The sequence below is a fragment of the Oncorhynchus mykiss genome, chromosome 6 (genome assembly GCF_013265735.2).
Source record: "Oncorhynchus mykiss isolate Arlee chromosome 6, USDA_OmykA_1.1, whole genome shotgun sequence".
Taxonomy (NCBI): Eukaryota; Metazoa; Chordata; class Actinopteri; order Salmoniformes; family Salmonidae; genus Oncorhynchus; species Oncorhynchus mykiss.
In genome coordinates this window covers 44,363,261-44,375,769 of record NC_048570.1, presented here as the reverse complement: position 1 = coordinate 44,375,769, position 12,509 = coordinate 44,363,261, and the positions used below count along the sequence as shown (strand labels likewise).

Genomic DNA, 12,509 nt, shown 5'->3' with positions numbered 1-12,509 from the left:
GACCAAGCTGGGGGAATGTTGGCACAGGGAAGACTAGAGCTTGGCTTAGTGATTGGCCAGCGGTTTGCCTCTTGTCTATCCCTTTCGCTCTTTTTCCGTCTCTCTCAGATGCAAGTTCTTCAGTCTGACAGAGACCCCAGAGAACTTCACTGTCGTCCTCGATGAAGAGGGATTTAAAGGTAAATGATTCCCCTACTTTGTATCAAGTTAACCAGAGGCACCACTTAACAAACCTCCATTCATGGCCTATTCTCAATCACACTCCCTTAACATGCTGTAACAACTTCAACATCACATGTTTTTTTATGGCCCATTCTTATCTTTGAGTCATATTATTCCCAGTGTCTTTTTCTCACTGATGTAGTTGATATTACCTGCGCATACTGCCTCCGGGCCTTCTCTCTTTCTATTTTAAGAGGTGAAAGCTGGTACAGTGAAGCCACAAGGGGCTTCTTCTGACAAATGATTCTAATCAGAACAGTGGCCCTTTGAAGGGGGATGGAAAGGGGAATGACAGAGCGAGGGCAATAAGGGGAAAGAGAGGGAGGGGGTGAGAGAGTGATGTTTCATTAGTGATTGAAGGGTCCTGGAACTGCCTGTTAATGTTGTGAATAAATATAATTTAGTTTCCCAGTCAACAAGTGTTCAATTACTTCAGGGGATGAAGAACAAGAAGTTCACTTCACACATGTGAAACATAATGCTATAGAGCATAAAGTAACATGGCAACAAACAAATTTCCTTTAGAAAACTCAGAGCTGAATGCATACATGGTTCAATCCAGTACAATGCATTATTAGCCTGTGTCTAACTACATATACAGTTGAAGTCGGAAGTTTACATACACCTTAGTCAAATACATTTAAACTCAGTTTTTCACAATTCCTGACATTTAATCAGAGTAAAAATTCCATGTCTTAGGTCAGTTAGGATCTCCACTTTATTTTAAGAATGTTAAATGTCAGAATAATAGTAGAGAGAATGATTTACTTCAGCTTTTATTTCTTTCATCACATTCCCAGTAGGTCAGAAGTTTACATACGTACACTCAATTAGTATTTGGTAGCATTGACTTTAAATTGTTTAACTTGGGTCAAACATTTTGGGTAGCCTTCCACAAGCTTCCCACAATAAGTTGGGTGAATTGGCCCATTTTGGCCCATTCCTCCTGACAGAGCTGGTGTAACTGAGTCAGGTTTGTAGTCCTCCTTGCTCGCACACAAATTTTCTATAGGTTTGAGGTCAGGGCTTTGTGATGGCCACAACAATACCTTGACATTGTTGTCCTTAAGCCATTTTGCCACAACTTTGGAAGTATGCTTGGGGTCATTGTCCATTTGGAAGACCCATTTGCGACCAAGCTTTAACTTCCTGACTGATGTCTTGATGTTGCTTCAATATATCCACATAATTTTCCTTTCTCGTGATGCAATCTATTTTGTGACGTGCACCAGCCCCTCCTGCAGCAAAGCACCCCCACAACATGATGCTGCCACCCCCGTGCTTCACGGTTGGGATAGCGTTCTTCGGCTTGCAAGCCTCCCCCTTTTTCCTCCAAACATAACGATGGTCATTATGTTCAAACAGTTCTATTTTTTTGTTTCATCAGACCAGAGGACATTTCTCCAAAAAGTATGATCTTTGTCCCCATGTGCAGTTGCAAACCGTAGTCTAGCTTTTTTATGGTGGTTTTGGAGCAGTGGCTTCTTCCTTGCTGAGCGGACTTTCAGGTTATGTCGATATAGGACACATTTAACTGTGGATATAGATACTTTTGTACCGGTTTCCTCCAGCATCTTCACAAGGTCCTTTGCTGCTGTTCTGGGATTGATTTGCACTTCACACCAAATTTTGTTCATCTCTAGGAGACAGAACGTGTTTCCTTCCTGAGCGGGATGACAGCTGCGTGGTCCCATGGTGTTTATACTTGCGTTCTATTGTTTGTACAGATGAACATGGTACCTTCAGGCATTTGGAAATTGCTCACAAGGATGAACCAGATTTTTTTTCTTTTCTTCTGAGGTCTTGGGCTGATTTCTTTTGATTTTCCCATGATGTCAAGCAAAGAGGCACTGAGTTTGAAGGTAGGCCTTGAAATACATCCACAGGTACACCTTCAATTGACTCGAAGGATGTCAATTAGCTTGTCAGAAGCTTCTAAAGCCATGACATCATTTTCTGGAATTTTCCAAGCTGTTTAAAGGCACAGTCAACTCAGTGTATGTAAATGTCTGACCCACTGGAATTGTGATAGTGAATTATAAGTGAAATAATCTTGTCTGTGAACAATTGTTGGAAAAATTACTTGTGTCATGCACAAAGTCGATGTCCTAACTGACTTGCCAAAACTATAGTTTAATAACAAGAAATGTGTGGAGTGGTTGAAAAATGAGTTTTAATGACTCCAACCTAAGTGTATGTAAACTTCTGACTTCAGCTGTACATCGTGGTTGTGCACCAGGACCATCCTACTCGGTGAATTTCATACAAATAAAAATTGTGAAACATTAAAGTTTGCAACCATACAAATTATTTTCACTTGTCACCAAATAACTGATTTAAAACACTGTTTTGCAATGAAGGTAAGGAATGAGCAATATCCTGCTTGTGGGTCAGTTTATACCCTCTAGGCCCAGTAGGGAACAGTGTTGTTTTCCCTGGCCCGTGCCCATCCGGTGTGAATAGACTGATGCAAACACACACACAATAGCCATCAAGCAGTCGAGTGATCGAAGTAGCCTACTGCTCCAGAATCACCTTACCCTCCCCAAATCTTAATCTCAACCACTTAGAGGTACAACTACGAAACTGACTTTAGTTCAGTCTCTTGGGGAAACGCCATCCTAGTCCCAACTTGTTTCTATGTCATGACATAGGATCCACTTCCTGGTTGTAACTCAGCTGAGTGATAGTTTATAAATAGCATAGGTATTTTAGACCCCCATGAAGGAAGGCAGTGGGGTGGAGTTCAGAGGAAATTACTTAAAGCAGCTGTGTAGACATGGCTTGAGGCTAGGTTGGTAAAATAACAACTTTGCATTTGGCCTGTGTCCAACTTTGTGTGTGTTGTTTGCGTGCGTCTGCTCCCTGTCTGACGTGACCCTCACCCCTCCCCTACTCCCCCCTCCAGAGCTACAGCCCTCGGAGCACCTTCAGGTGGAGAGTTCCGTGTGGCTGCCACTCAACGTCATCTCCAACGGCAACGCTTCCAACAGCTCACAAGCGGTGGGCGTGACCAAGATCGCCAAATCCGTCATCGCCCCGTTGGCCCAGCAGCACGTGTCCGTCTTCATGCTGTCCACCTATCAGACGGACTTCATCCTGGTGAGTCCGCAAACTGTGGCTGTAATTCTGACCAGTTTATACCTGGGGCTGATTGGGTTGGCTGATACGATTTATTTATTGTTCTTCTACAACATAAAGGGCCTTAATGTCCAGACAGAAATGCTGTTTTGTTACACCCTCCTAAACATGGCCTTGGTGTCTAACTGTGACAGAGTTGCTAAGCGATAGGCTGTATTATTTGTCAACTTGACATTTTAACAGGTGAGGTATTAACAGCCACTGTACTGAGAACCGGAACTTAGCTGAATATTCTAATAGCAGTTGTTGACATCTCACCAGTGAAAGTGTTAAGTGAGCAGAAATAACAGACGTAGTGCCAGACGGCCCCGTCAGCAAATATGTTAATTCCTGACATAGTTCTCAGAGTTCATGGGCTCTGTTAATTCAAAAGACTGGTTGTGTCAAAAGAGGGAGGGAGCGTATTACACGAGGGTGGTAGTGTTTAGCCAGGTAGGCAACTAGTCTATTTTGATGACAAAGTAAGCTTTTTTTTTTGTTGTTTCCTCAGGTGCGGGAGAAGGACCTGGCTGTAGTTATCCACACTCTGGAGGCAGAGTTCAACATCTACAGAGAGGTGGGGGGAGAGTACTCAGCTGTACTCAGCCAAGATGTCCGCAATGGCTTCCAGAAGAACGGCAAAGAAGGTACGGTTCAGGAGAGCGGGATGAGGTAGGGGGAAGGATGGGGAGAGAAGGATAGAGGGAGATGGATGGAATGTGCAACAAATGGACATTAACACGAAAGTTAACCCGTTTTGGATTCGACATGCAGTTAAATCCATTATCTCTGACTCATAGCTGATGCATACAGTGCATTTGGAAAGTATTCAAACCCCCTTTTTCCACGTTTTGTTACGTTACAGCCTTATTCTAAAATTGAAATACATTGCAAATGTGTAAACAGTTTTTTTTTTTACTGATATCACATTTATTCAGACCCTTTACTCAGTACTTTGTTGAAGCACCTTTGGCAGTGATTACAGCCTCGAGTATTCTTGGGTATGACGCTACAAGCTTGGCACACCTGTATTTGTGGAGTTTCTCCCATTCTTCTCTGCAGATCCTCTCCAGCTCTGCCAGGTTGGATGGGGTGTGTTGCTGCACAACTACACTGCTCAAAAAAATAAAGGGAACACTAAAATAACACATCCTAGATCTGAATGAATGAAATATTTTTATTAAATACTTTTTTCTTTACATAGTTGAATGTGCCGACAACAAGATCACACAAAAATTATCAATGGAAATCAAATTTATCAATCCATGGAGGTCTGGATTTGGAGTCACACTCAAAATTAAAGTGGAAAACCACACTACAGGCTGATCCAACTTTGATGTAATGTCCTTAAAACAAGTCAAAATTAGGCTCAGTAGTGTGTGTGTGGCCTCCACGTGCCTGTATGACCTCCCTACAACGCCTGGGCATGTTCCTGATGAGGTGGCGGATGGTCTCCTGAGGGATCTCCTCCCAAACCAGGTCTGGAGAACGGGCGGGCCAGTCCATAGCATCAATGCCATCCTCTTTCAGGAACTGTTGACACACTCCAGCCACATGAGGTCTAGCATTGTCTTGCAGTAGGAGGAACCCAGGGCCAACCGCACCAGCATATGGTCTCACAAGGGGTCTGAGGATCTCATCTCGGTACCTAATGGCAGTCAGGCTACCTCTGGCAAGCACATGGAGGGCTGTGCGGCCCCCCAAAGAAATGCCACCCCACACCATGACTGACCCACCGCCAAACCGGTCATGCTGGAGGATGTTGCAGGCAGCAGAACGTTCTCCACGGTGTCTCCAGACTGTCTTGTCTGTCACGTGCTCAGTGTGAACCTGCTTTCATCTGTGAAGAGCCCAGGGCGCCAGTGGTGAATTTTCCAATCTTGGTGTTCTCTGGCAAATGCCAAACGTCCTGCACGGTGTTGGGCTGTAAGCACAACCCCCACCTGTGGACGTCGGGCCCTCATACCACCCTCAGGGAGTCTGTTTCTGACCGTTTGAGCAGACGCATGCACATTTGTGGCCAGCTGGAGGTCATTTTGCAGGGCTCTGGCAGTGCTCCTCCTTGCACAAAGGCGGAGGTAGCGGTCCTGCTGCTGGGTTGTTGCCCTCCTCCGGCCTCCTCCACATCTCCTGATGTACTGGCCTGTCTCCTGGTAGCGCCTCCATGCTCTGGACACTACGCTGACAGACACAGCAAACCTTTTTGCCACAGCTCGCATTGATGTGCCATCCTGGATGAGCTGCACTACCTGAGCCACTTGTGTGGGTTGTAGACTCCGTCTCATGCTACCACTAGAGTGAAAGCACCGCCAGCATTCAAAAGTGACCAAAACATCAGCCAGGAAGCATAGGAACTGAGAAGTGGTCTGTGGTCATCACCTGCAGAACCACTCCTTTATTGGGGGTGTCTTGCTAATTGCCTATAATTTCCACCTGTGAAATTTATTGTCAATCAGTGTTGCTTCCTAAGTGGACAGTTTGATTTCACAGAAGTGTGATTGACTTGGAGTTACATTGTGTTTAAGTGTTCCCTTTATTTTTTTGAGCAGTGTATTTCCAGGTCTCTCTAGAGATGTTAGATCGAGTTTGAATCCGGGCTCTGGCTGGGCCACTCAAGGACATTCAGAGACTTGTCCCGAAGCCACTCCTGGGTTGTCTTGGCTGTGTGCTGAGGGTTGTTGTCATGTTGGAAGGTGAACCTCAGTCTGAGGTCCTGAGTGCTCTGGAGCAGGTTTTCATCAAGGATGTCTCTGTACTTTGCTCCGTTCATTTTTCCCTTGATCCTGACTAGTCACCCAATCCCTGCTGCTGAAAAACATCCCCACAGCATAATGCTGCCACCACCATGCTTCACCGTAAGGATGGTGCCAGATTTTTTCCAGATGTGACGCTTGGCATTCAGGCCAAAGAGTTCAATCTTGGTTTCACCAGACCAGAGAATCTTGTTTTTCTCATGGTCTGAGTCCTTTATTTGCCTTTTGACAAACTCCAATCGGGCTGTCATGTGCCTTTTTACTGAGGCGTGGCTTACATCTGGCTACTCTACCATAAAGGTCTGATCAGTAGAGCGCTGCAGAGACCTTCTGGAAGGTTCTCCCATCGCAACAGAAAAACTCTGGAGCTCTGTCAGTGACCATCGGGTTCATCTCAAAGATGATCAATGGAAACAGGATGCACCTGAGCTCAATTTCAAGTCTCATAGCAAAGGGTCAGAATACTTACATGTATACATCTGTTTTCGCTTTCTGCATTATCGGGTATTGTGTGTAGTTTGGAGAGAGAGAACATTTATTTAATCAATTTTAGAATAAGGCTGTAACTTAACAAAATGTGGAAAAAGTCAAGGGGTCTGAATACTTTCAGAATGCACTGTAGCTACTGTCTTTACTGCTTTTCAGACCACTCTCCAGTCCCAGTGCTTAGGGTTCATTCACACATGGTTGAGATTTGTAAAGGAAAACCAACTCGATATGCTCCTTTTTGTTTCCAGCCCCCCAGCCTACAGTGCACCCGGTGCTGATACCACCGAACCAGTTCTGTGTGATGAGTCTAGACCCAGACACTCTGCCTGCCATTGCCACCACACTTATCGACGCGCTCTTCTACTCCAGCAGGTGAAAACTGCTCTTGCATACAGTGCCCTTCATTGGTGACCTTTTCTCAGTTATAGCCTTACTAATACAAAAGATGACCACTGTGTAAAACCAGTCATTAACACGGAGTTGATCGTAATATAGGGGGCACATTTAGCCTTTGAGCAAAATATCCGGTAAACTATTTGATAATGAATTAATTAATAAGGACTGGAAAATGTTTTTGTTGTTTTTGTCTGGTGACATTAACCTGTAAGACCCTACAGTCCTGATAAAGTGTGAACTATTTTCTCCCTCAGTCCTAAAGAGGGCGCTCTTCCCAGCCAGGATCTGGACTGTATCAAGTTCTTCTCCTTCTCCCTGATCGATGGCTACGTCTCTCTGGTCATGGACACTGAGGCACAGAGACAGTAAGACTCATCTCCTTTCACCACTCTTAAATCTGAGCTGCCCTGAAGCTCTCACGTGACACACTGGGTTATCTCGCTCACCAGAATCTGGGCGCACCGCTACAGTGGCAGGGAGAAGAGACTACCGGTGGTCCCTGCTGTTGCATCTGTGTGTCGGTGGGCAGTTGGACATATCAGGTCGGTAACAGCAGTGTGTGTGTTTTGTTCTCTCTCTTCTTGTTAGGTTCCCTGCTGATCTTCTCTTCACAAGTTCTTCCGGGGAGCTGTGGAGGATGGTGCGCATTGGGGGACAGCCTCTGGGTTTCGGTAGGCCACCCTTTAATCCTAATTATTAATAATATAATATGGGATTGGGATTCAATCACGCCCACTAATATTTTAGTATATCTCTCCGCCTTGTTTTCCAGATGAGTGTGGCATTGTTGCCCAGATATCCCAGCCTTTAGCCGACAGTGACATCTCCGCCTACTATATCAGCACCTTCAGCTTCGACCATGCCCTGGTGAGTAAGCCTTAAACTGCTGATGTGAGTTACACCCAGCATTACTCCTTGCAACTTGGTATTCAGAACTCTAGAAGGGGGTATTTTCTGATTCTGACCAGTGGAGGGCACTGTTTGCCAGAGTTTCAGGCTAGTGTGTAATGAATGCCATGATAATTTATCTAAGGCTAAACTACACTAGCAGGTTTTTGTGTTACAGGACTTTGACATATCTGGTTACAGAAATTACAAGAATGTCAGCAGCTCTTCAATACATATTTAATTTCTGATTTGTCATAGAAGTATCAACACCAGATAATGCTAAATCATCGGCTTCCCTCAGACTTTACAACTTGATGTCAGCATTGACTTTCTGCGCTATCTACATAGTTGGCACTTGAATGACACTGATAGTTTGACGTGAGGAGATGAATGTCTGACTTAACAAACTGTTTTAAACTCCCCCTAGCCTTTTATCTTCAAATGTCAGTTAACAAGCCCAATATAAAATGTTTTTACTAATATGATGTGTTATTAAAATACCCCTGTGGTCTATCCTATGTAGGAAAACCCCACAGAAACCTTACACTTGATGGCGATGAGCCATCAATTAGAATGCTTCTCATGCTGAAGATGCTGATGGCATTGGAATAGGAATTGCAACCTCATCTCTCCTGTGTTCTACTCTAGGTCCCTGAAGAGGACATAGTGAGTGTGACTGAGATGCTCCAGCAGCACAGGAAAGAGCCAGCCTGCTGATGGCGGCCTGGTCCGTACTACGCCCCTCTCCGTGTCTTGGGCCTGGGGCAGTACAGGGCTGGAGGGAGATGCTAACTCTGTGCCTAGACTAGCACTGCAGCATGAGCAGTATTAACTATGAACTTTGTTGCCATGACCATGCACCGATTGGATGCTGCCTGGACCCTGACCAATGCACACAGCGGGATAAGGGAATTGGTGAACTTAAAGTCCAGTTGTGATGATGGTAAAACTGTACTTAAGGACTGCAGGTATAATGAGGTTATAATGAATGCATTCTAAGACTTGTATAGCCTATATAACCCCCTTGTGTCTTATCACCCCATAACAAGAGCTGACTAAATAACAGCAATATTGAGTCAGTTCTAAATGTCCTACATAGAGCGATATAACATTAAAGGGAAAGAGAAAGGGGGATACCTATCATAGCCTAAGCCTTGTCATAACGCATTATTATAAAGGCGCATGCACTCTTATAACTAGCAATAACACATTATACCTGTAGCCTTTTTAGAAAGTGTTACCGTGAGGACTTTGTTACTTTCCTGCTTGCCGCAGGGCACAAACATGTTACTAGGACTGTAAACAACACGGCTTAGTCTTCCAGTGATGTTTATATCGTAATAGTATGTGTCAAAGACCCCCTTTGTGTCAAAGGTCAAATTAATTGTGTGAGTGAATTAAGTGAAGCACAACTTATGCTTGGTAAAAAAAACATTCTCCATTGGTGCGTCATATTCGCCACATCTTCACAAATTCTACGTGTAGTAGGGCACGTACATTTCCTAATCGCACCCCCAATAGCTGAAGACACTATTTGAAATCTCAGCACCGAGTGTTATTTTGGCCAATTATGTTTTTTACGACATTCAAAAAGGTTCAAACTTAAAGTGTATTTGTGGAAATGATTCTGTTAATAATTGTTAAAAACAAATCTATCAGAATGGTATTTTCTTGGAAAACATGCAGGCAATACTACAAAAGATATTACAAAAATCCTACGACCATCCAAGGTTAAGTGCGGTTTTATTCAATGCCGTGATGCAGTTCCAACATCAATAAGTTACTCAGATTTTTTTTAAGGGTCAACATTTCTTTACTTTTGTAGCTTTGATACAATCAACACTGTCTTATTTACAGTTTGTTTTTCAATTTGCACAATAAACAACTTTGTTTTTCATTTCCTTGTAGACTGATATTGAAGCTACTAATATCATTAGAAATATATATATTTTTTGGTACAATGACATTTTGTACAATAAAAAACAAAATGTTCTGTGAAATATTTGTAAAATGTACTGCTTTATTCAATAAAGACTATTGAATGAATTCATGTATTTCTGGACTTCATTATGAATACATTGTCACCAATTTGTTAAGATAACATTTATAGTAACATTTACTTTGTTTTGAATGAATTTACACAACAAATACCTTGGACATGGGGTGAGACGTATTACACATACTTTGTCACACTATTTGGTGATGCAATGTCTTCATGACAACCATTATGTGATTTTTTTTTTTTAACAGAGTACATTTGTTTCCATCAGAATGCTTCTTGTTTTAGAGACACCAGTCATACGGTATTAGTCGATCAACCCACCATTAGTGTCTCCATGGCTCACCAGCATAGAACTCCTCTAACAGACTTTGGTAAATATGTATACGTAATATTTGTGTATATTAATCCTTTGTCACATACTTTGCTTGGTAATGGAATAATCTATGGTTTCATGACTTGGTCATTTTGCTGGTGACAAGGTACACTTTTTTATTTTATTTCTTTTTTTCCGTGTGTGTGCGATCATGTTCCTAAGTGTTCATTCGTGCGGTGTCCCTTACATTGTACATTTTGAATTTCCCCAGTGTTCATATGTGTTCTCCTTGTGATCAAGTTGGAGACGGTACGAGCTGCACCCCACTCTGGGGACATGGACAAGTGTCAGAAGGCTTTAGACAAGATCGTAGAGCTTTCCAACCTGTTGGATCACGAAGCTGGCATCCTCCTGACTACTTACGTAAGTAACAAGATGCAACTGAGTTGGTTCGGTGAATATCTTTGTCTGAAACTTGACCCGATGCCTGGCCTTTAGCTCAGTGGGCTAACACAATCTTGAGGACCACATGGGATCAGGGTTTAAACCCTGGGTTGGTCACAGTGACTATCGCGAACTCCCCACTAAATAACTAAAGATTGCGTGGTGTTATCTCAGAACAGTATTTCAAACACTGCTGTGTATTATTCCTGGGAAAGTTATACCTGTAACTGCATTTATCTACCAAAACAAGTACTGTTCACTTGCAAGAGTGTTGAGGGATAGTCAAGCTTTTAGCTCGCCTGTGTAACTACTGTGTATTATTATTGTCTACCAGCCACCTCTCTGTTATATTCGGTAGCAATTAGCCTGGGGAAGAGGTTAACTGTGGAATAACCATTGCTTTGTGTATTATAAACTTTAGCAGTATATTTTATGCTGCTGTGTTTACTACCAAGCTGCAAATAATGTGCAATTGAATTGAAAGTCCACTGTTTTATGTGCTTCCAGATCAAAACAAATGGCTTCCCAACCGATCAGCAGGCCCCAGGCGTGGATGGAGTCCCACCAACAACCATCACTGGCTCCACCCATAAGGTGACGCTACAGAACATCCAAAACAGAGCCATGCTCTTCCACTGGCACATAGACACAGTAACCAAATACATGACTGACCTGTTGGAGGCCTCAGATAATGAGACTCGGATACTCCTGCGGCTCCTGAGGGATTCCATGAACCATCTCCAGAACCTCTTTGGCCGCGTAGAGAAGCTCTTGCAGATCCTGGACTCAAATACCACTACTGTGTCCACCAAGGTGCCCCAAGACGTGTCCCGTGATGAGTATGAGAAGAAGATTTATGGCTGGGCAGTGCTAGACCGGCATAAGGACTTTCTGGCCATGGTGTTGGAAGTTGCTGGCTTTAAGGCTAATACTGTATGTGAGGGTTAGAGAGAGTGATTGTTTGTCACTTAAGGGTGATTTTAGGATATTTATTCAGGAAATTCATGTAAATCAACAATAAGAGGACACAGGCTCATCGCCAGTAATGTGAATGTGAAAGAAGATTGTGGTTTGATTACTGCACAGTATATATTTACATCTATTTATTTGAGTTTGTTTTCAGTTTAGGTTCTAATTTATTTTCAAAACAAATCAAGGACCGCAAGGAACACTATCAAATTTGTTATTCACTTTTAAGTTATTCAATTCACTCTTGTCATGGAGAGGAACATAGACATTTCCATCCCGGTCTTTGCTGTCCCTACTGCTCCTCGTCTATGGAGCCTAAATTAGGTTAGGTTGAGGGAGCATCTCCCTCTGACTCAAATGGTGTTTCATAGAGGTTTGAGAGCTGTGGTTGGTGAGTGGGGTAGAAGAACAGGAAGTAGTACTATGACGTCCAGGAAGGTCAGAAGGCCCCAGAGATTGAGAGCCTGTGTCCCAAATGACACCCTATTCCCTATTTAGTGAACTGCTTTGAGCAGAGCCCAAGTTGTTCACTAAATAGGGAATAAGGTGCCATTTGGAACACACCACTGACTCCCCTATCATTCACATCTCATGACGTCCTCCTTGCATCCTCAGAACACACAGATGACAGGCTGACACTGTATACTAAAGTGTTAGTAATGCCATAAATATTTAATGTATACTAAAAATGTATTCATTCATTCATGTACTAAGTTATTTTGTATAAACGTGTCTGCTATATGGGTTTGTTTAAACTTGGAACTTTTGGTCTCAGCTATATCAAGTTAAGTCTTGATGGCCTTTTTTTGAAAACTGCACACTGTCAATTTGAAATGTGTCATTATTTATTTGTTATGAGATTGATACAGAGAAGTCATGACCATAGGGGGCACAAGTGCACATGCCCTCTTAG

At 43.1% G+C, this 12,509-nt stretch overlaps 1 protein-coding gene across 1 annotated transcript in view; it reads left to right on the top strand.

The window, feature by feature from the left end:
• Positions 1-9,914, top strand: part of LOC110526015 (cytosolic arginine sensor for mTORC1 subunit 1) — a 28,164-nt gene extending 18,250 nt beyond the window's left edge. Inside the window, exons 2-9 of the mRNA XM_021606592.2 lie at positions 109-179; positions 3,131-3,324; positions 3,854-3,989; positions 6,833-6,956; positions 7,235-7,345; positions 7,569-7,651; positions 7,753-7,847; positions 8,517-9,914. Coding sequence (XP_021462267.1) covers positions 109-179; positions 3,131-3,324; positions 3,854-3,989; positions 6,833-6,956; positions 7,235-7,345; positions 7,569-7,651; positions 7,753-7,847; positions 8,517-8,585 — 883 coding nt within the window. The 3' untranslated portion in view covers positions 8,586-9,914. The remainder of the gene's footprint in view (positions 1-108; positions 180-3,130; positions 3,325-3,853; positions 3,990-6,832; positions 6,957-7,234; positions 7,346-7,568; positions 7,652-7,752; positions 7,848-8,516) is intronic.
• Positions 9,915-12,509: the final 2,595 nt, after the last annotated feature.